The following is a 23,857-nucleotide window of genomic DNA, read 5'->3' on the forward strand; positions in this document are numbered from 1 at the left end:
AGGGCTAAATTATAATATCTGTTTTGGCCTCATTAAATTTATTTCATTCGAAGTACCTGGCCTATTTTCTTGCCCAGATATTGTACTAAATTTTTTGTTTTCTCTTTAATTACCTTTCGTTAGTACTAACTAGTCGTGGTCGTCAGTAAGTAAGAACAAATTGAATTGTTAAGTCGTCTCCTGTAGTTATCAAGTGTCGCCAAAAAACGCCGGTTTCAGTTATAGTAAAAAATAAATTAACCCTTTCTCCCTCCTTCCTTCACCTTACTAATAACTGAAGACTTCTCGACCTACCAGTTAAAATAAGGTAAGAATTTTTTTGTTATTATTTCCATACAGTCCGCTTTAAATTCGATTGCGTAATAGACCAGCATAGCCCAATCGCCACCCCATAAGTTTGGCCTTCTAGCCGGATCGTCTTGAATCAATTTCGTTGTTGCTTTGCCGGTTCAAGATCTGATCTATCGTATTTTTCGCATTGGATAAATTTATTTAAAATTATAATTGTAATCGGTATAGTATATTTGTCGTGTTAAAATCTAATTAAATCGTAGTGTACCCTTTTTTTGTCGTGTATCGAAAAACCTTGTTCTTCGGTCGACTATAGTTGGAACATTGAATTCGTGTTTTTGCTTCTGAACCCATCGCTTAGTGAAATCGATTTTGATTAAGTAAATATATTTGATTTGGATATTTTGCAAACCTAAAAATAATTTGTTTGGATTTAGTTTAATAAAATTTTAGTAATTGTTGAAAAAATATATACACCTAACTACTATTCTTGACATATTTTGGGTTTTGTTCCATTTTATTTCTTCATCATTGATAATTTTTTGAAAGAATTTCAATATTTATTATTAAACATGCCTAAAAGTCAAAACGAACTAAAATTGGAGCGATTATGCTCTAAACGTGAAACTATCTTTCGTAGGGCTCAATTATGTTACGATGCCGGGTCGGCCTTAGAAAAAGATCCAGAAAATGCCTCAAAAATGCGTAACTTTGCAGTTAGATATAGTACTTTCGAAAAAACTCTATCAGAATATGAGGAAATTGTTCAAGATATCGTTATATTAAAACAAGAGATGGAGCCAGATGCTGGCGTTGCATACCATACGCATTTAGATGCATTTTATGATCTCTACTCCAATATTGAATATTTAGCTTCATTATTAATAAATAAACCTGCTGTTTTGAGTAATAATCCCAATAGTACTAATAATTCTACTATTAAAATGCCCAAATTTGAATTAGTTAAGTTTGATGGTGAAGATATATCTCTGTGGCCTGTTTTCTATGAAAATTTCAAACAATTTGTTCATAACAAAATAGAATATCCCAAGTCCGATAAGCTACAGTATTTGTTGAGTTGTATTTCCGGGAAAGCCTTGAAAAGCTGTAGCTCAATAGAACCCATTCCTAATAATTATGACATTATTTGGAATATGCTTGTTGAAAGATATAATGATAAAAAATATTTGTTTAATCTCTATATGGATCGAATTGTTAATTTTCGCGGTTTGCAATCTAATAATCCATCATATTTGGAAATATTTTTGGAAAAGTTTGATACTAATGTTTCTGCACTAAAACGATTAAATCTCGATAATTTAGATGATCATATTTTAACTTATTTAGCTATGTTAAAATTACCACAAGATACCATAGATTCATTTGATTTAATAAGAAATAATAATGATTTACCCGCTTATGATGATTTATTGAAATTTTTACGCCAACGTAGTAAATCTCTTATTAAAAATGATAGATCAAGGAATTCCAAAAATAATTTTTCGTTTCAAAAACCGAACAAATCGTTTCATTTGCAAGAACAGAATACGTATTCCTCCATAGATTGTGTTGTTTGTAAAAAAGGCCCACATTTAATTAAAGACTGTAAGCACTTTTTAGGGCTACCATTTGAATCCAGATTTAAATTAGTGAAGGAAAATAATTTATGTTTAAATTGTTTTTCTTCAAAGCATCGAGTATCCAATTGTCCGTCAAAATTTTCTTGTGTTGTGTGCAAAGCTAGGCACCATTCCAAGTTGCATAAGCCAAATACTACTCGGCCTAATGAGAATGTTCCATTTCCCTCCACTAGTACTGAGCCTACCTCTGGTTCTTCTGATAATCCTTCTAGTTTACATGTCCGCCATTCTAAAAATATCCCAAATGAATCAGAATCGAGTTCTGTTAGTCTGTTTGGGACAATAATGGTTAAAGTTGTTGATAAATGGGGTAGTGCTCACAAGGTTAGATTTTTGTTAGATAGTGGTTCTTCTGCTAATTTTCTTACTTTTGATTGTTCCCGAAAATTAGGCCTAAGTTATTCGAAATTAAATTTGACAGTTTCTGGTATAGGAGGATCAACCACCCCGATAGTAGGTAAAACCAACATTGTTATCTTTTCCCATTTTGATAAAAAAATACAATATCCTATAGAAGTGTTGCTTATAGACACAATCTCTAATAAGTTGCCAGATCAACCAGTTGACAAAGACTGTATTAACAGTATAGAACACTTGAAATTAGCTGACCCGAATTTCTTTTTTCCTGGCAAGATAGATGGTATTTTAGGCTTATCTGTCTTTTCAAATATCATTGGTTGTAATAGAGTGTCATGCGAAGATTCTCTATCAGCTATTGAGACTAGTTTAGGTTATGTAGTCATGGGCTCAGCTGCACCAAATTTTGAAAAAATCCACACATATTTGTCTTTCGTCTGTAACCCTTTGTTGAATTTAGATTCCTTGGTCGAAAGAATGTATGAATTAGAGGATTTGCCCACTGTTACTAATAGTTCATCAGAAGATGAAATTTGTGAAAATTTATTTTTAGAAAATGTATGTAGAGATGCAGATGGTAGATACACAGTTTCATTGCCGTTCCAAAATGATCCTAATGTACTGGGTGATTCTTTTGTTCTTGCTAAAAATAGATTGTTGTCCTTAGAAAATCGCCTAGCACCAAACCCAGAACTTAGAAAACTTTACTGTGATATCTTTCAAGACTATTTAGACCAAAAGCACATGAGTTTAGTTCCCATTCAAACCATTGATTCGTTGTCGTATTATATTCCCCATCATTGTGTTTTTAAATCAGATAGCCCTTCCACTCCTTGTAGAATAGTCTTTGATGCCTCTATGAAAACTAGTAAAGGACCGTCATTAAATGAAATTCTTTATAAAGGTCCAAAATTACAAAATAATCCTACCACAATATTGTTGAATTTTCGTCTTTTTCCAATCGCAATTGTCGCTGATTTGAAACAAATGTATAGGCAGGTTAAAGTGGTTGAATCTCATTGTTCGTTTCAAAGAGTTTTGTGGAGATTTGATACCAATGATCCTATTTCTATTTTCCAATTAAATACTTTAACTTTTGGAGTAAAAGCCTCACCATATCTTAGTCTCAGGGTAATAAAACAATTATGTAATGACGAATCTAAAAGTTTTCCTGATGCTATCATCCCAATTTTAAGAGATATGTATGTAGACGATTTTATTAGCAGTTTTCCAAATGTTTCTGAAGCTATAGTTACACACACTCAGTTAGTGAATTTGTTTCAAAAAGGTGGTTTTAAATTAACCAAATGGATGTCGAACTCGAACGATCTACTATCGACAATCCCCGAACCCCTTCAATTGGTCAAAACCAAACAATTTGATAAGTCAGTCTCCAAAGTGTTAGGATTGCAATGGGAAGAAAAATGTGACAATTTTAGTTTTGGGTTAGAAATACCCTCATCGACCCGTTGTACAAAAAGAAACATGCTCTCACTTGTTGCTCGTATGTTTGATCCCTTGGGATTCCTATCTCCTATAACCCTCTTGCTTAAAATTTGGATAAAGAAACTTTGGACTCTAAAGGTAGATTGGGATAGTACCGTACCAAAAGAAATCGAAATAGCATGGGAAAAGTTTCAAAATGAATTTCATGTCCTATACAAAATACAAATTCCACGCCATATAGCAGTTACACCTAATTCGTCGTTGTCTTTTGTAGGATTTTCAGACGCAAGTGCTGCTGGATACGCAGCCATTGTTTATTCCAGGGTTGTTAATTGTACAGGTCAAGTTAAAGTTACTTTACTGTACTCTCAATCTAAAGTATCTCCAATGTCTAAAATAACTCTTCCTCGATTAGAGCTTTGTGGAGCGCTTCTTCTCTCAAAGCTTCTTTCACATGCTATTGAAACTTATTCTCCTAGACATAATATTGATAAAATTTTTGCCTTAAGTGATTCCATGATTGTATTAAATTGGATAAAGTCCTCAGAGAAAAATCTCAAAATATTTGTTCAAAATAGAGTTGTTACAATTCATAAGATGGTTCCGTCAGAGTATTGGTTTTTTGTTCCTGGAAAGGAAAATGTTGTTGATTGCGCCTCTCGAGGTTTGTTTCCTTCTTCGTTAGTCAACCATTCCACATGGTTTACTGGTCCAAATTGGTTACTGTTGGAGCCAGAATATTGGCCTATTCAGTCTGTCAACGGACAGGAAATTATGATTTGTGATTCTGAATATAGATCACAAACCTTCTTTGGTAATGTCACTCGTGGAATTTCTCCGCTGTATACTCTTATTGAATATTTTTCCAGTTGGTCGAAACTTTTAAATTCCACAGTATACGTATTGAGATTTCTTAGAAAATTGTCTTTAAATAAACGGATATCTCTATTTGATTTAAAAATTGCAGAAATTGAATTAATTCGAGCTGTCCAGCAAAAGCATTTTTCTGAAGAATATAAAGCCCTTTCTCAAAATCTCGTTGTAAAATCTTCCATACGTCGTTTGAATCCATTTATTGAAAATGGAATAATTAGAGTAGGTGGACGTTTGTCCAACTCCCAATGTAGTTTTGAACAAAAACATCCGATTTTGTTGCCCAAAGCCGATCCTTTAACCATTTTGTTAATAGATTATTTCCATAAATTGCATTTACATGCTGGAGCGTATTTGTTGCAAAATCTTCTGAGAACAAATTATTGGATACTATCTAGTCGTCAGGCCATCAGAAATAGAATTTGGAGATGTAATCGTTGTTTTCGTCTTAATCCTAAACCTACCTATCCTATGATGGCTGACTTACCCGCCGTAAGAGTCAATCAGGCAAAAGCCTTTTTACACACTGGTGTAGATTATACTGGTGCGTTTTCCATTACTATAGGAAAATATCGTGGCGTAAAAACTCAAAAGGCTTACGTATGTTTGTTTGTTTGTCTAAGTACGAAAGCCATACATCTTGAATTAGCCTCCTCGCTCTCTACAGATTGTTTCTTAGCCACTTTCAAAAGATTTTTATCTCGTCGTGGAAATTGTAAGGTTTTATATTCAGATAATGGCACAAATTTTGTGGGTGCCAAGAGAGTCCTCGATGAAATATATCAATTAACTACTTCAAAAACTTATAAAGATGCATTCCAACAGGAACTTAATAATACCAAAATTTCTTGGAAAATGAACGTACCTTATGGCAGTCACTTCGGTGGTATTTGGGAAAGCAATATAAAAAGTGTAAAACTTCATTTAAATAGAGTTGTGGGGAATCAAATCCTTACTTACGAAGAATTTTTAACTGTTCTGACACAAATCGAGTGTCTTTTGAATTCGCGTCCTCTTTGTGTTCAAAGTAACGACCCTGAAAATCCAGTCGCGCTGACTCCATCGCATTTTTTATGTACAGAACCTTTAGTGTCATTACCCTCGATGGATATTGATCTTGATAAAAATATGAGTACTTTGAAAAGATATAAATTATTAGATTGCATTGTTCAACATTATTGGAAAAGATGGCATTCAGAATATTTGTCTTCTATGCAGTCTCGTTTAAAATGGAACACTAACTCGAACCCTCCCAAAGAGGGAATGGTAGTTATAATAAAAAATGAAACTATCCCACCTTTACAGTGGCCTCTGGCAGTCATAGAGACTTTGTATCCTGGAAAAGATGGGATTGTTCGAATCGTAAAAGTGCGAACCAAGCACGGTAGTTACATGCGCCCAGTCGTTAAACTGTGTCCTCTACCCAGTCAATAAACTGGAGAGGATTTTTTTATTTTATTTGATAGTTAAAATTTTAGTTTAGGGTGATGGGTTCATGTGCAGACTTAGCATATTAAAATTAAATTAGTTTTCGTTGATTTTTCGTTTATTTTAAAAATAAACTCGGGGGGGGGGCAGGATGTTTTGGCCTCATTAAATTTATTTCATGCGAAGTACCTGGCCTATTTTCTTGCCCAGATATTGTACTAAATTTTTTGTTTTCTCTTTAATTACCTTTCGTTAGTACTAACTAGTCGTGGTCGTCAGTAAGTAAGAACAAATTGAATTGTTAAGTCGTTTCCTGTAGTTATCAAGTGTCGCCAAAAAACGCCGGTTTCAGTTATAGTAAAAAATAAATTAACCCTTTCTCCCTCCTTCCTTCACCTTACTAATAACTGAAGACTTCTCGACCTACCAGTTAAAATAAGGTAAGAATTTTTTTGTTATTATTTCCATACAGTCCGCTTTAAATTCGATTGCGTAATAGACCAGCATAGCCCAATCGCCACCCCAATATCAATTACTTACTTTCGTGGCTTCAAAGTATTTCTCAGTGGATTCCTAATCGGGATAGATAAAAGAGAGTAATATAATACGCACATACAGATTTCAATTAGAAATTATAAAAATCGTTTATTTTATCTAAATGGCAATAACTGCTTAATATTTCTTATATCTTATCTTTCTATCTTTATTTAATACAACAGTTACAACCAATGGGAATCTTATTTCTTTTTGTCTCCAAATTTATTTTATTTATAATGAACTATTATAATTTATCAGTAACAAAATTGATTTAGGTTTGATGAAATTTTTTTAATAGTGATTGTGTGGATCAATTTTCAATGTGGTATTTCATACACAAACCATACATTCATGTCATAACAAAATAGACTGACCTTTACTGATGATTTGACAATGTCTTCACACAAAACACGTTTCCTATTGGCTTGGGTTGCGATCCAACGACTCGTCCAAGTCTTCCAGTAATGCCTCGGCTCCTTTGAAAACTACGCCTCGTACAGCCCTCGTTCCTACCTTCTCCTGATGCCGTGTTCTACCTTTTTCAAACACTTCAACAAAAACCGGGATACTCTAGACTCAAGGAGTTATATACTATCTCGACTCGGTCTATCACTCGCTCCACGATATCTTTTTATTTTTTTAAAGACAAAACTAACCAACCCGGCGTTTCACTTTTTTGTACACTCTTCTCGAAAACTCGACTTCGCCTTTCGATCGCTCAAAACATTCTGACTCCTCATTGATCATTCATTCTCCTCCTTCCAAATACCCCTTCCAGCATTCAAAAATCAACCCATCCAAGGCAACTTTCAATTATCCGTGTTTACCAACACAAACTTTCCTTTTTCTAAATATCTTAATGGATTTCAAGAAAAAATAATATTCCCAATTTCAATTTTACTTTCCACATTAACCCTCTTTACAAATTTAATAACCTATTATCTTATTTGCTAGAATATGAAGTATCGGTGGTTATTCACACCTTTCCACGAACACTCTCTTTTTAAACATCACTCTAATTGTTTACTTGAGTCGTATTGTTCCTGGGGTTCGTAAACACTTCTCCGAAACACTTTCTTAAAAACTACCTATACATAATTTGTTTTATACAGGGTGTTCCAAATTTACACGCCCGCGGTCGAGAAAAACGAAAACCTTTATTTTTATTTGAATTTTAAATATAACTATAGACTTTTATTTCTTATGTCAAATCGGAATATAACCAAATAAATCTATATATATATATATATATATATATATATATATATATATATATATATATATATATATATATATATATATGAGCACTCGTAAGTGTAGGGTTTTATCGGTCAAGTGGGTGAAAAAAGAGACAAAGAATTCAGCTACTTCATCTATTTATTGAAGACGTTTCGTCTACTGCTCAGTAGACATCATCAGTTCATCTACAAAAAGAGTGGTATAAGAGACAACATCCAAAAGAGAGGTAAACAAGCACTAGCGTTACCTTAAAAAGACATGTAGCAAACGATAAGATGTACATAGTAAAAAAACCTTATCCATGAACCAACGTAATGTAAAAGTATATAACATTTAAGTGTATAGTTAATATTTAAAAAACTTTAGTACAGCCAAAGACAAGACCATGTGGTAACAGTCATATATAAAAAACAAGTGGAAAAAAGCCGGCTTGCTTTTTTTGAAGTCAAGAATGAACCAAGAAAAAACCAGATTCACTTCCAAGAACTTAGTAGTATTTAAGCATACTTCATTTTAACTTTAGGTAACATCATTAAATGAGTAGAATGCTAATATGCAACTTTAAAAATTTAAGGTCAAATAGTTACCAGCAGGTCATCCTAGCCCAACCGACACACAAAAGAAAATGGAGTTTGAATTATCAGGTGTAAACTGACATCTCGCCAAGAGGCAGGCAACCTTTAAAAAATTATAACAAAGAGTGACTGACAACTGCAGTGCAGCGCGGTAAAATTTAAATTGATGTAATTAAAACAGTTATAAAAGTGTTTAAAAAGTGAAAGTAATATCAAGAAGTAATCAAGGGATGTACCTTATACCTCGTAGACAAGAATCACAGTTTATTTTAAACAAGTGAGGGCACTTCACACAATTATATGGAAAAGTGCCTACGTTAGTACTGGTAATCCAGTTAACTAACTAATATATAAGATAGTACAATAGTATAACTCCCATATATCGCAGCTCAAAAAGCAAGAAAAAAATATATGCAATAATTTAAGAAAATTTATAAATCAGTTTAGCAAATTGTAATTTATAATTAATATCAATAATGCAACATTTTATCCTATGGCAAAATTTTAAATTGTACATCTAATAAGTAAACTGTTATTATCAAAAAAAAAAAAAAAAAAAAAAAGTGGGAAAAGCTTGAAAAAACCACCAAAAACTTTTTTACAATAAAATAATTTAAGTGAATAACATCGACTGATTCAGCAAGATCACTATTAAAGAAGTGGAAAAAGCCTGAAAACCACAAAACTTTTTTACAATATAATAATTTGAGTGTAATAATACCAACTAATTCTGCAAAATCAATGCATGGTATATTTGACTCAAGTTACTGATGTCAGTTCTCTTGTTAAGTACATTAGAGGTTTTTAATATGAAACACATCTCTAAGAACTGTCTTTTCGACAGGTTGCGTTCATTGCAAAGGATCTTGGCTTCATCAAAGTCCACCTTATGTTTTGTATCTATTGCATGTTGGGCTAAGGCACAAGTTGGTTTTTTCAAATTGATATCACTACGGTGTGAAATTAAACGTGATTTTAAAGCTCGCTTTGTCTGCCCTACATAACATGCGTCACATTCAGCACAAGGTATGTGGTAGACCACATTAACTTGTTCCAAAGGGGACAAGGGTGTTTTAGTCTTAGAGAACAAATTTCTGACTGTTCTTGCGTTCTTAATTGCAATCTTAACAGGAATATTATTATTTTTATATAGTTTAATAAGTTTATCAGTAACCTGAGGAAAATAAGGAAGTGAAGAAAACTGGGAAACAGGAGTCCCAAGGTTAGTAGTAGGCAGAATTGTGATGTTAACAGTATTATTCGATATTGATCTAAGTTGGTCACCATTGGGTATGTCGTTCAGAGAAGAACCGTAGCTTTGGGAAAAAAGAAATTTATTGATAAGGGAGGAAGGGTAGGAATTATCTACCAATATACTTCTGAGTAGCAGAAGGGATTCCCTTCGATTAACCGGATGTGCCAACCTATGTAGCCTACAGCTTAAAGCTTTAATAAGATTTATTTTATATTTAAAAGGATGACAAGAATGGTAGTTGAGAAACCTATTAGAGGCCATTGGTTTCCTATACCAACTTGTACAAAGTGTGTTATCTCCACTTCTAGTGACACGCATGTCCAAGAAGGGGATACTATGGTTGTTGGGGTCCTCGAGTTCACATGTGAACTGCAAATGAGGATCAAACCCATTGAAGATGGACAAGGTGGCCTGAGTCTTGTCTGGTGGTAAGGCTAGTAATAGGTCGTCCACATAACGTTTAACAAAAGGAACTTGAAAATCTAAATAACCCAGACGGTCAGATACTAAATCATCCAAAACATAATTCACTAGGATGGGTGAAATCGAGGAACCCATTGGTGTCCCAAAAATTTGTAAATAAAATTTGTCGTTGAAGACCAAAAAATTAGTGTCAAACACTAATTGGAGCAATTCTGCAAACACTTCCCAGGAAACTGGAGAATTAGGTTGGATAATATTCCAATGATTTCTTAGTGAAGTAAGGACACTAGCTAGGGGGAGGTTAGTAAAAAGTGAAACTACATCAAAACTCACCAAAATATAACCATGTGGTAGCTTAAAGTCATTAATAAATTCACTAAATTGAAAAGAGTCAACAATGTTGTAATCATTATTGTAATTATAAGATTTTGACAAGATATCAGTCAAAAATTTTGCAATATGTATGTTGGGTGAATTAATTGAGGAAACAATAGGCCTCATGCTCAATGTGGGCTTGTGAATTTTGGGCAGACAATAAAATCTTGGAGCATAACCATCATAATTATGTAATGACTTAGCTAAAGTTTGATCTATGATCTTAATATTTTTTAAGTGAGTAATGAATTTATTAATTTTGTTAGAAAATTTTGAACAAGGATTTGAAGTAAGAGGTTGGTAGTACCTAACGTCATCTAACAATGATTGACTGAGGCTGATATATTGATCTTTATCCATAAGAACAGTGGCATTGCCTTTGTCACTGGTGAGAACGAGAAGATTAGGGTGGGTTTTTAAAAACGATACCGTTTCCCTATAAATCTTATCAATTTCAGATATGGATTGCCTAGGGCGGTTGGTATAATTCAACAGAATGTTATTAGAAGATGACCTTAGGGAAAGAAGATCAGCATTGTCTGCATGAGACAATATATTTTCTACATCTGCAAGGGTCCTACTGATTGAATAATCTTTGAAGGTAGGTTCCAGACCAAATTTAGGGCCCAAAGATAGTAGCTTTAGAATATTTTGAGGAACATCCACATTAGAAAGATTCTTTATCCAATTAGGATTAAATGGAATTTTGTGGAAGTCTGGTGCACCCAATTTATCAAGCTTACTCTGAAGATGTAAAATAGTTTTTTTATAAACGAAATTAAATTTCTTGTGTAAAGAGGTCTCAAACCTATCTAACAAAGATGCAGGTAAAGTGTGATCTAAGAAATCAGTGACATTATTTATTTGACCAAAAATGAATTTAATATCTGAATGAACCTTCGATATATGGAAATTAAGTAATCGTGCCCTCACCTGTCTATTAAGAGCCTGGCTCCTGCGTTGGAGTGTGTGATCGTGGGTTCCTGTGGTAGTAGTAAGTATGTTAGAAGTGGTATCTGTGATAAATCTTGGAATTTTCTTGGTCCTCCTGCACTCTAGAAGGAAAGTTCTTCTTGCTTCAGCTGTAGCTAGTTTTTCGGTCAAATTGGTCCATCTCTTGAGCTTTTTCACTGGTAGTTCCCCATGGATGCGCCTGGTATTAGCGTAAAAACCCTCTGTAACAGAAGACATCATAAAGGAGTACGACCGTCAATTCCAATATAACAAAGGAGCACTCGTAAGTGTAGGGTTTTATCGGTCAAGTGGGTGAAAAAAGAGACAAAGAATTCAGCTACTTCATCTATTTATTGAAGACGTTTCGTCTACTGCTCAGTAGACATCATCAGTTCATCTACAAAAAGAGTGGTATAAGAGACAACATCCAAAAGAGAGGTAAACAAGCACTAGCGTTACCTTAAAAAGACATGTAGCAAACGATAAGATGTACATAGTAAAAAAACCTTATCCATGAACCAACGTAATGTAAAAGTATATAACATTTAAGTGTATAGTTAATATTTAAAAAACTTTAGTACAGCCAAAGACAAGACCATGTGGTAACAGTCATATATAAAAAACAAGTGTATATATGACATACATTCAATTGACCTTCAAAGATTATTCAATCAGTAGGACCCTTGCAGATGTAGAAAATATATTGTCTCATGCAGACAATGCTGATCTTCTTTCCCTAAGGTCATCTTCTAATAACATTCTGTTGAATTATACCAACCGCCCTAGGCAATCCATATCTGAAATTGATAAGATTTATAGGGAAACGGTATCGTTTTTAAAAACCCACCCTAATCTTCTCGTTCTCACCAGTGACAAAGGCAATGCCACTGTTCTTATGGATAAAGATCAATATATCAGCCTCAGTCAATCATTGTTAGATGACGTTAGGTACTACCAACCTCTTACTTCAAATCCCTGTTCAAAATTTTCTAACAAAATTAATAAATTCATTACTCACTTAAAAAATATTAAGATCATAGATCAAACTTTAGCTAAGTCATTACATAATTATGATGGTTATGCTCCAAGATTTTATTGTCTGCCCAAAATTCACAAGCCCACATTGAGCATGAGGCCTATTGTTTCCTCAATTAATTCACCCAACATACATATTGCAAAATTTTTGACTGATATCTTGTCAAAATCTTATAATTACAATAATGATTACAACATTGTTGACTCTTTTCAATTTAGTGAATTTATTAATGACTTTAAGCTACCACATGGTTATATTTTGGTGAGTTTTGATGTAGTTTCACTTTTTACTAACCTCCCCCTAGCTAGTGTCCTTACTTCACTAAGAAATCATTGGAATATTATCCAACCTAATTCTCCAGTTTCCTGGGAAGTGTTTGCAGAATTGCTCCAATTAGTGTTTGACACTAATTTTTTGGTCTTCAACGACAAATTTTATTTACAAATTTTTGGGACACCAATGGGTTCCTCGATTTCACCCATCCTAGTGAATTATGTTTTGGATGATTTAGTATCTGACCGTCTGGGTTATTTAGATTTTCAAGTTCCTTTTGTTAAACGTTATGTGGACGACCTATTACTAGCCTTACCACCAGACAAGACTCAGGCCACCTTGTCCATCTTCAATGGGTTTGATCCTCATTTGCAGTTCACATGTGAACTCGAGGACCCCAACAACCATAGTATCCCCTTCTTGGACATGCGTGTCACTAGAAGTGGAGATAACACACTTTGTACAAGTTGGTATAGGAAACCAATGGCCTCTAATAGGTTTCTCAACTACCATTCTTGTCATCCCTTTAAATATAAAATAAATCTTATTAAAGCTTTAAGCTGTAGGCTACATAGGTTGGCACATCCGGTTAATCGAAGGGAATCCCTTCTGCTACTCAGAAGTATATCGGTAGATAATTCCTACCCTTCCTCCCTTATCAATAAATTTCTTTTTTCCCAAAGCTACGGTTCTTCTCTGAACGACATACCCAATGGTGACCAACTTAGATCAATATCGAATAATACTGTTAACATCACAATTCTGCCTACTACTAACCTTGGGACTCCTGTTTCCCAGTTTTCTTCACTTCCTTATTTTCCTCAGGTTACTGATAAACTTATTAAACTATATAAAAATAATAATATTCCTGTTAAGATTGCAATTAAGAACGCAAGAACAGTCAGAAATTTGTTCTCTAAGACTAAAACACCCTTGTCCCCTTTGGAACAAGTTAATGTGGTCTACCACATACCTTGTGCTGAATGTGACGCATGTTATGTAGGGCAGACAAAGCGAGCTTTAAAATCACGTTTAATTTCACACCGTAGTGATATCAATTTGAAAAAACCAACTTGTGCCTTAGCCCAACATGCAATAGATACAAAACATAAGGTGGACTTTGATGAAGCCAAGATCCTTTGCAATGAACGCAACCTGTCGAAAAGACAGTTCTTAGAGATGTGTTTCATATTAAAAACCTCTAATGTACTTAACAAGAGAACTGACATCAGTAACTTGAGTCAAATATACCATGCATTGATTTTGCAGAATTAGTTGGTATTATTACACTCAAATTATTATATTGTAAAAAAGTTTTGTGGTTTTCAGGCTTTTTCCACTTCTTTAATAGTGATCTTGCTGAATCAGTCGATGTTATTCACTTAAATTATTTTATTGTAAAAAAGTTTTTGGTGGTTTTTTCAAGCTTTTCCCACTTTTTTTTTTTTTTTTTTTTTTTGATAATAACAGTTTACTTATTAGATGTACAATTTAAAATTTTGCCATAGGATAAAATGTTGCATTATTGATATTAATTATAAATTACAATTTGCTAAACTGATTTATAAATTTTCTTAAATTATTGCATATATTTTTTTCTTGCTTTTTGAGCTGCGATATATGGGAGTTATACTATTGTACTATCTTATATATTAGTTAGTTAACTGGATTACCAGTACTAACGTAGGCACTTTTCCATATAATTGTGTGAAGTGCCCTCACTTGTTTAAAATAAACTGTGATTCTTGTCTACGAGGTATAAGGTACATCCCTTGATTACTTCTTGATATTACTTTCACTTTTTAAACACTTTTATAACTGTTTTAATTACATCAATTTAAATTTTACCGCGCTGCACTGCAGTTGTCAGTCACTCTTTGTTATAATTTTTTAAAGGTTGCCTGCCTCTTGGCGAGATGTCAGTTTACACCTGATAATTCAAACTCCATTTTCTTTTGTGTGTCGGTTGGGCTAGGATGACCTGCTGGTAACTATTTGACCTTAAATTTTTAAAGTTGCATATTAGCATTCTACTTATTTAATGATGTTACCTAAAGTTAAAATGAAGTATGCTTAAATACTACTAAGTTTTTGGAAGTGAATCTGGTTTTTTCTTGGTTCATTCTTGACTTCAAAAAAAGCAAGCCGGCTTTTTTCCACTTGTTTTTTATATATGACTGTTACCACATGGTCTTGTCTTTGGCTGTACTAAAGTTTTTTAAATATTAACTATACACTTAAATGTTATATACTTTTACATTACGTTGGTTCATGGATAAGGTTTTTTTACTATGTACATCTTATCGTTTGCTACATGTCTTTTTAAGGTAACGCTAGTGCTTGTTTACCTCTCTTTTGGATGTTGTCTCTTATACCACTCTTTTTGTAGATGAACTGATGATGTCTACTGAGCAGTAGACGAAACGTCTTCAATAAATAGATGAAGTAGCTGAATTCTTTGTCTCTTTTTTCACCCACTTGACCGATAAAACCCTACACTTACGAGTGCTCCTTTGTTATATTGGAATTGACGGTCGTACTCCTTTATGATATATATATATATATATATATATATATATATATATATATATATATATATATATATATATATATATATATATATATGTATATATATATGTTACACTTGAAGTTTCCGCGGGAGCTATATGTGCTTTCTGTTGTTTTCCGGGTTTGACTCCGCGTTGAATAATTTTGGTTTTGATAAAAACCATTATTTTGACGACGTTTCGGCAAGATCTCACTTGCCATTGTCAAGTCAGGTAGTTCCGCTTCTCGCTGCTGCTTGAAGTAAACTGAATTTTTACTCACGATACCGTCGCTTATGTAGTTGATCCTGATGCTGCTTGCCCTGCGCGAACTCTGGCTCTTGTTATTGGTCCGGTGTAGGTTGCAGTCGTCGGCGGGATGTTACGCGTGGATGTTGCGGCCTGATTTATTTTGGTCTTTTTCTTCAATACCGTTTTCCAAGTTGTAGGAAGCCGTTGCGCATCATCTCTTTGGTTTAAGCCGTTGGGATTTCTTTCAATTTCTATCGATTCTCTGATTTCCCGTTTTCTTTTTATTTCGATGTTAGCTAACATCGTTGTTTGGTTCAGGTTTATTGTGTGTCCTGTATTTGCGACATGTTGAGCCAGGGATGACGTGGTTTCTCCCCTTTCGATAGCATTTCGGTGTTCTTCTCGTCTTACCTGGATTCTTCGGTTGGTCTGTCCAATGTACGACTTTCCACAATCCCCACACGGAATCTCGTATACACCTTGGCTTTCTAACGATATTTTGGTCTTTGGTGTTGGTAAAATAGTTGAGATCTTTCTGTCCGTATTAAATATCGTTTCTATGTTGTGTTTTCTCAGCACTCTCCCTATTTTCTCTGTCGTACCCTTCACATATGGCAGAATGGCTTTGCCGATCGGCTTATTGTCTTCTGTAGGGTCCTTATCTCTTCCTCGAGCATTTTGAGCTTTTTCGATGTTGTATGTTGATAAGCCGTTTTTTCTTAACGCTGTTTTCACGTTATGCATTTCTTCATTTTGATGTTCTTGGTCTGTCAGTCTTTCGGATCTTGTAATCAAGGTTTTGATGACTGAATGCAATTGTTCAGGATGGTGGTGTGAAGCAGCATTTAGATATCTATCGGTATGTGTCGGTTTCCGATACACTGTATGGCCTATGTGTCCGTCTTGTTTCTTTATTATTAACACATCTAAGAATGGAATTTGATCGTTTTCTTCCAGTTCCATGGTAAACTGAATTTTATGGTGGATATTGTTGATGTGTTCTAAAAAAGCCTTTAGTTTTTAGAAACAGCTGAATACAAACCCAAACTGTGGCTTAGATACGTGGATGACACTTTTATTATCTGGACCCACTGAGAAGAAAAACTAAAGGCTTTTTTAGAACACATCAACAATATCCACCATAAAATTCAGTTTACCATGGAACTGGAAGAAAACGATCAAATTCCATTCTTAGATGTGTTAATAATAAAGAAACAAGACGGACACATAGGCCATACAGTGTATCGGAAACCGACACATACCGATAGATATCTAAATGCTGCTTCACACCACCATCCTGCACAATTGCATTCAGTCATCAAAACCTTGATTACAAGATCCGAAAGACTGACAGACCAAGAACATCAAAATGAAGAAATGCATAACGTGAAAACAGCGTTAAGAAAAAACGGCTTCTCAACATACAACATCGAAAAAGCTCAAAATGCTCGAGGAAGAGATAAGGACCCTACAGAAGACAATAAGCCGATCGGCAAACCCATTCTGCCATATGTGAAGGGTACGAAAGAGAAAATAGGGAGAGTGCTGAGAAAACACAACATAGAAACGATATTTAATACGGACAGAAAGATCTCAACTATTTTACCAACACCAAAGACCAAAATATCGTTAGAAAGCCAAGGTGTATACGAGATTCCGTGTGGGGATTGTGGAAAGTCGTACATTGGACAGACCAACCGAAGAATCCAGGTAAGACGAGAAGAACACCGAAATGCTATCGAAAGGGGAGAAACCACGTCATCCCTGGCTCAACATGTCGCAAATACAGGACACACAATAAACCTGAACCAAACAACGATGTTAGCTAACATCGAAATAAAAAGAAAACGGGAAATCAGAGAATCGATAGAAATTGAAAGAAATCCCAACGGCTTAAACCAAAGAGATGATGCGCAACGGCTTCCTACAACTTGGAAAACGGTATTGAAGAAAAAGACCAAAATAAATCAGGCCGCAACATCCACGCGTAACATCCCGCCGACGACTGCAACCTACACCGGACCAATAACAAGAGCCAGAGTTCGCGCAGGGCAAGCAGCATCAGGATCAACTACATAAGCGACGGTATCGTGAGTAAAAATTCAGTTTACTTCAAGCAGCAGCGAGAAGCGGAACTACCTGACTTGACAATGGCAAGTGAGATCTTGCCGAAACGTCGTCAAAATAATGGTTTTTATCAAAACCAAAATTATTCAACGCGGAGTCAAACCCGGAAAACAACAGAAAGCACATATAGCTCCCGCGGAAACTTCAAGTGTAACATATATATATATATATATATATATATATATATATATATATATATATATATATATATATATATATATATATATATATATATATATATATATATATATATATATATATATATATATATGTTCGGAAAGGTTTCCGCGGTTACTACAATAAAACTTAAAGCTAAAATCAATATCAATAAAAGAATTAATATTAAAAATAAACTCACCAGGCTTCCGGGTTGAACCGCGTCGTTGATTTCTAGGCTAGCTTTCGACGTCCTCTCTGACGTCATCTTCAGGGCTTCCGGGGTCTCATTCTCCTGAGGCTCCACACACTACACTCACTACTCACTGCACTACTGTTGTTGTTGACGCTGGGGCGGTTATTTATACCGTGGACTGGGAGTTTCAATGGATGAGGAGAGAGTAGAAAGAATAAAGGAGTACCCTACTCCTAAAAATATTAAAAATTTGCGTGGTTTTCTTGGTTTGATCATCTATTTTAAAAGGCTTGTGCCTGATTTGAGCCAAAAGATAGTTCCTTTAAATCATTTACTCAAGAAGGGAGTGAAATGGTATTTTTCATTATTTTAATTTGCGTTTGAAAATATTTTTAATATAAATGATTTGTATAAATATTACCAGGGATAGATTAAAGTTTATAGGATAAGAAATTTTTTAATAAATATAATTAATATAATAGTTAAAATTTTAAATGAAAAATTTAAATTTTACTTAAGAAAAATTATCAATTTTTCATTTAGGGCAATTGTCATGATTTTAAATAGTTATTATGATTTTTAAGATACCCAAACCATAGAATAGTTAAAATAATAGATAATTTAGTAATTTTAGTAAAGCCCAAAGTATATGGATAATCATATTTATTATTGCCACTGTTGAGGGGTATCGTTGATTGGAAGGTTGAGAAGAATAAGAATTATAAAAAGAACTAAAGTTATGAGAGCACTTAGTAATAATTAAATAGTTATAAGATGATTTTATTTAAGAGTATAAAAGTAGAATTACATAAGAAATCAAACTAGGTAATCCTATATCAAAGATGATATTTGAATGGCATATAAATTAGAAATTTGTTACTAGAACCTATAATAATTTGAATTTTGAGTTTTACCAGAGAATTACTTCTAGTTGTATCACACAATAGCCTTATTTATTCGTAAGAATCATCAAAAGGTTCCATTTTTCCAAAACTTACTTCGAAAGGAACTTCGTTAAGGTGATACGTCTTGCATTACTTAGCTGCATGTGTGGATTTGTGAAATTATGTTGAAATAGACATAAATCTAAAATTTGAGAACAATAGTTAGTTCAATATTAATATTATTAGTATAAATTTTACCAAAAATGTGGAAAATAATTCAATAGAATCATAGCTTTGACAAGTGTCGAAACTTTAGGTAAAATTTAACGTATAAGAATGATCTTTTGAGGAAATGGCTTATGCATATTCAATTGCTGATTTATTTTGTATAAATTGAAAGTTATTTCAATCCTTAGTTTGTAGTAATTGTGTAAATATTTGAATTTTAATATGTGAGTGTAAGTGTTAAAGAAACTAAAAATGAAGTGTCGGACGGTGAAGTGAACCCTAATAGAACTTTAATAAGGGCACCTAGGAAAAAGGACATTATATCAAAATAAACTAGAAAGTTTAATCTATTCAATTCCCAGATTAGATTATACCCAAATATTAGAATAGAATCACAATTTGGGTTCATATTTCCAAAATTTTCATCAAAATTATCATTTTGATGAAATGTCAAATTTATTGGAATTATTTGATTGGTGAATTCAAATTCTCATAGCAAGGATTGTTATTAATAATTAATTTCCATTGGCTGTGAAGGGACGCCAAGCCAAAAAGAATCCATTTTAAGGAGAGTGTTCCAGACCTTTGAACAGGCAACAGCTTGTTGCAAGTAGCTCCGCAAATTTTGGAAAAAAAATGCGGTAAATCGTAAAAAATTAAGTTCAAAAAACTTTTATCCTACTAACCTGTAAAAATAATCTTCATAGTGAAGCAAAATTTTTCAAAAATGACCCTCAATTTAATAAGAAAAATTAAGAAGTGTTCTGCATATGCCGGTAACTACCATAGAATTTAGAACAAAAGACGGTGAAGGAGAATGGATTGGTTTCTTCTTGGATCCGAAGAGACTTCATAGCAGCATTCGTTGGTTTATCTTCATATTACATCGTGAAAGGTTGTACTGAACAGTTTTTTTTTAATCGATCATGATCAAAATCAATGTTTTTTTCATTTTCTAGCTTTAGTATAACAAATTTTGAATATTCAAGATAATTTTGGGTTATCCTAGACTTGTGTGGCGGAGTGGGAATTTCCCCTCCGCCACGTCATCGACAGCCACGTCAGTCACGCCAGTCCACGGTATAAATAACCGCCCCAGCGTCAACAACAACAGTAGTGCAGTGAGTAGTGAGTGTAGTGTGTGGAGCCTCAGGAGAATGAGACCCCGGAAGCCCTGAAGATGACGTCAGAGAGGACGTCGAAAGCTAGCCTAGAAATCAACGACGCGGTTCAACCCGGAAGCCTGGTGAGTTTATTTTTAATATTAATTCTTTTATTGATATTGATTTTAGCTTTAAGTTTTATTGTAGTAACCGCGGAAACCTTTCCGAACATATATATATATATATATATATATATATATATATATATATATATATATATATATATATATATATATATATATATATATATATATATATATATATATATATATATATATATATATGTTCGGAAAGGTTTCCGCGGTTACTACAATAAAACTTAAAGCTAAAATCAATATCAATAAAAGAATTAATATTAAAAATAAACTCACCAGGCTTCCGGGTTGAACCGCGTCGTTGATTTCTAGGCTAGCTTTCGACGTCCTCTCTGACGTCATCTTCAGGGCTTCCGGGGTCTCATTCTCCTGAGGCTCCACACACTACACTCACTACTCACTGCACTACTGTTGTTGTTGACGCTGGGGCGGTTATTTATACCGTGGACTGGCGTGACTGACGTGGCTGTCGATGACGTGGCGGAGGGGAAATTCCCACTCCGCCACACAAGTCTAGGATAACCCAAAATTATCTTGAATATTCAAAATTTGTTATACTAAAGCTAGAAAATGAAAAAAACATTGATTTTGATCATGATCGATTAAAAAAAAACTGTTCAGTACAACCTTTCACGATGTAATATGAAGATAAACCAACGAATGCTGCTATGAAGTCTCTTCGGATCCAAGAAGAAACCAATCCATTCTCCTTCACCGTCTTTTGTTCTAAATTCTATGGTAGTTACCGGCATATGCAGAACACTTCTTAATTTTTCTTATTAAATTGAGGGTCATTTTTGAAAAATTTTGCTTCACTATGAAGATTATTTTTACAGGTTAGTAGGATAAAAGTTTTTTGAACTTAATTTTTTACGATTTACCGCATTTTTTTTCCAAAATTTGCGGAGCTACTTGCAACAAGCTGTTGCCTGTTCAAAGGTCTGGAACACTCTCCTTAAAATGGATTCTTTTTGGCTTGGCGTCCCTTCACAGCCAATGGAAATTAATTATTAATAACAATCCTTGCTATGAGAATTTGAATTCACCAATCAAATAATTCCAATAAATTTGACATTTCATCAAAATGATAATTTTGATGAAAATTTTGGAAATATGAACCCAAATTGTGATTCTATTCTAATATTTGGGTATAATCTAATCTGGGAATTGAATAGATTAAACTTTCTAGTTTATTTTGATATAATGTCCTTTTTCCTAGGTGCCCTTATTAAAGTTCTATTAGGGTTCACTTCACCGTCCGACACTTCATTTTTAGTTTCTTTAACACTTACACTCACATATTAAAATTCAAATATTTACACAATTACTACAAACTAAGGATTGAAATAACTTTCAATTTATACAAAATAAATCAGCAATTGAATATGCATAAGCCATTTCCTCAAAAGATCATTCTTATACGTTAAATTTTACCTAAAGTTTCGACACTTGTCAAAGCTATGATTCTATTGAATTATTTTCCACATTTTTGGTAAAATTTATACTAATAATATTAATATTGAACTAACTATTGTTCTCAAATTTTAGATTTATGTCTATTTCAACATAATTTCACAAATCCACACATGCAGCTAAGTAATGCAAGACGTATCACCTTAACGAAGTTCCTTTCGAAGTAAGTTTTGGAAAAATGGAACCTTTTGATGATTCTTACGAATAAATAAGGCTATTGTGTGATACAACTAGAAGTAATTCTCTGGTAAAACTCAAAATTCAAATTATTATAGGTTCTAGTAACAAATTTCTAATTTATATGCCATTCAAATATCATCTTTGATATAGGATTACCTAGTTTGATTTCTTATGTAATTCTACTTTTATACTCTTAAATAAAATCATCTTATAACTATTTAATTATTACTAAGTGCTCTCATAACTTTAGTTCTTTTTATAATTCTTATTCTTCTCAACCTTCCAATCAACGATACCCCTCAACAGTGGCAATAATAAATATGATTATCCATATACTTTGGGCTTTACTAAAATTACTAAATTATCTATTATTTTAACTATTCTATGGTTTGGGTATCTTAAAAATCATAATAACTATTTAAAATCATGACAATTGCCCTAAATGAAAAATTGATAATTTTTCTTAAGTAAAATTTAAATTTTTCATTTAAAATTTTAACTATTATATTAATTATATTTATTAAAAAATTTCTTATCCTATAAACTTTAATCTATCCCTGGTAATATTTATACAAATCATTTATATTAAAAATATTTTCAAACGCAAATTAAAATAATGAAAAATACCATTTCACTCCCTTCTTGAGTAAATGATTTAAAGGAACTATCTTTTGGCTCAAATCAGGCACAAGCCTTTTAAAATAGATGATCAAACCAAGAAAACCACGCAAATTTTTAATATTTTTAGGAGTAGGGTACTCCTTTATTCTTTCTACTCTCTCCTCATCCATTGAAACTCCCAAATTATCTATTTTATATCCCAAAAACGTAACACTATCTTGAAAAAATTGGCATTTCTTTATATTTATTTTAAGACCCGCTAAATCTAATTCTCTTAATAATATTTCTATATGTTTTAGGTGTGAAAATTCATCTTTTGAAAGTATAAGGATATCGTCTATATAATGAAGAATAAAATCATCATATTTATCTAAAACATTATGAAGAGCACGAACTAAAGCACTACATGAACTTTGCAAACCATAAGGCACAACACAAAATCTGTACAGAACACCATCTATCATGAAAGCTGTATAATCTCTGGATTCATGGGCTAAAGGAATTAACCAAAAACTATGTCTCAAATCTACTTTGCTATAATATTTTGCCCCCGTTATTCTCCCGAAAATAGTTTCCGTTGTAGCAGGTGCTTCATATTGCGGTATGGTGTGATTATTTAAATTTCTTGCATCTAGACAAAGTCTTAATTCTCCACTGCTCTTTTTGACTACAACAATTGGATTTATTATTCTTGAATTACATTTTTCTATTATTCCATTTTCTAACATCTTTTCTACTTCTTTATTTACCTCACTTCGGTATCTATATGGTATCGGATATGTTTTCGGTCTAAAATCTTGGATATTTCTAACTTCTATTTTGTGAACATAATCACTAGCAAATCTATTTTCCTCATTTATGAGTCCTTCATACTTTAATAATATTTTCTTCACTTCTCCTATCCACTCTTTCTTACATATTACTTCCTCGTCCATTATATCCATACTACTTTTACACACAGCATCATCAACATCTTCATATAATACATTATTAATATCTATATAATCATTATTTATCAATTCATTGCCCTTTTCTGGACTTAATTCATTAAATATTTCATTATCCTCCATATACATTCTCCTCATATTCATCAATTCCTTGCCCTTTTCTGGACATAATTCTTCCTCAAATTTCACACACTCCTCCTCTACTTGTACCATACCTTTCTCATAATTGATTACCATACCCATTTTGTCTAACATATCCGATCCAATCATAATATCATATTTCATCT

At 33.3% G+C, this 23,857-nt stretch overlaps 1 protein-coding gene across 1 annotated transcript; it reads left to right on the plus strand.

Moving 5' to 3' along the window:
- Positions 1–863: 863 nt before the first annotated feature.
- On the plus strand, positions 864–21,989 carry LOC126891160 (uncharacterized). The gene is made up of 3 exons (XM_050660342.1): positions 864–1,266; positions 3,577–4,548; positions 21,898–21,989. The coding sequence occupies exons 1-3, from the start codon at positions 864–866 to the stop codon at positions 21,987–21,989; spliced, it is 1,467 nt and encodes a 488-aa protein (XP_050516299.1).
- Positions 21,990–23,857: the final 1,868 nt, after the last annotated feature.

This window comes from Diabrotica virgifera, chromosome 9 (assembly GCF_917563875.1).
Source record: "Diabrotica virgifera virgifera chromosome 9, PGI_DIABVI_V3a".
Lineage (NCBI taxonomy): Eukaryota > Metazoa > Arthropoda > Insecta > Coleoptera > Chrysomelidae > Diabrotica > Diabrotica virgifera.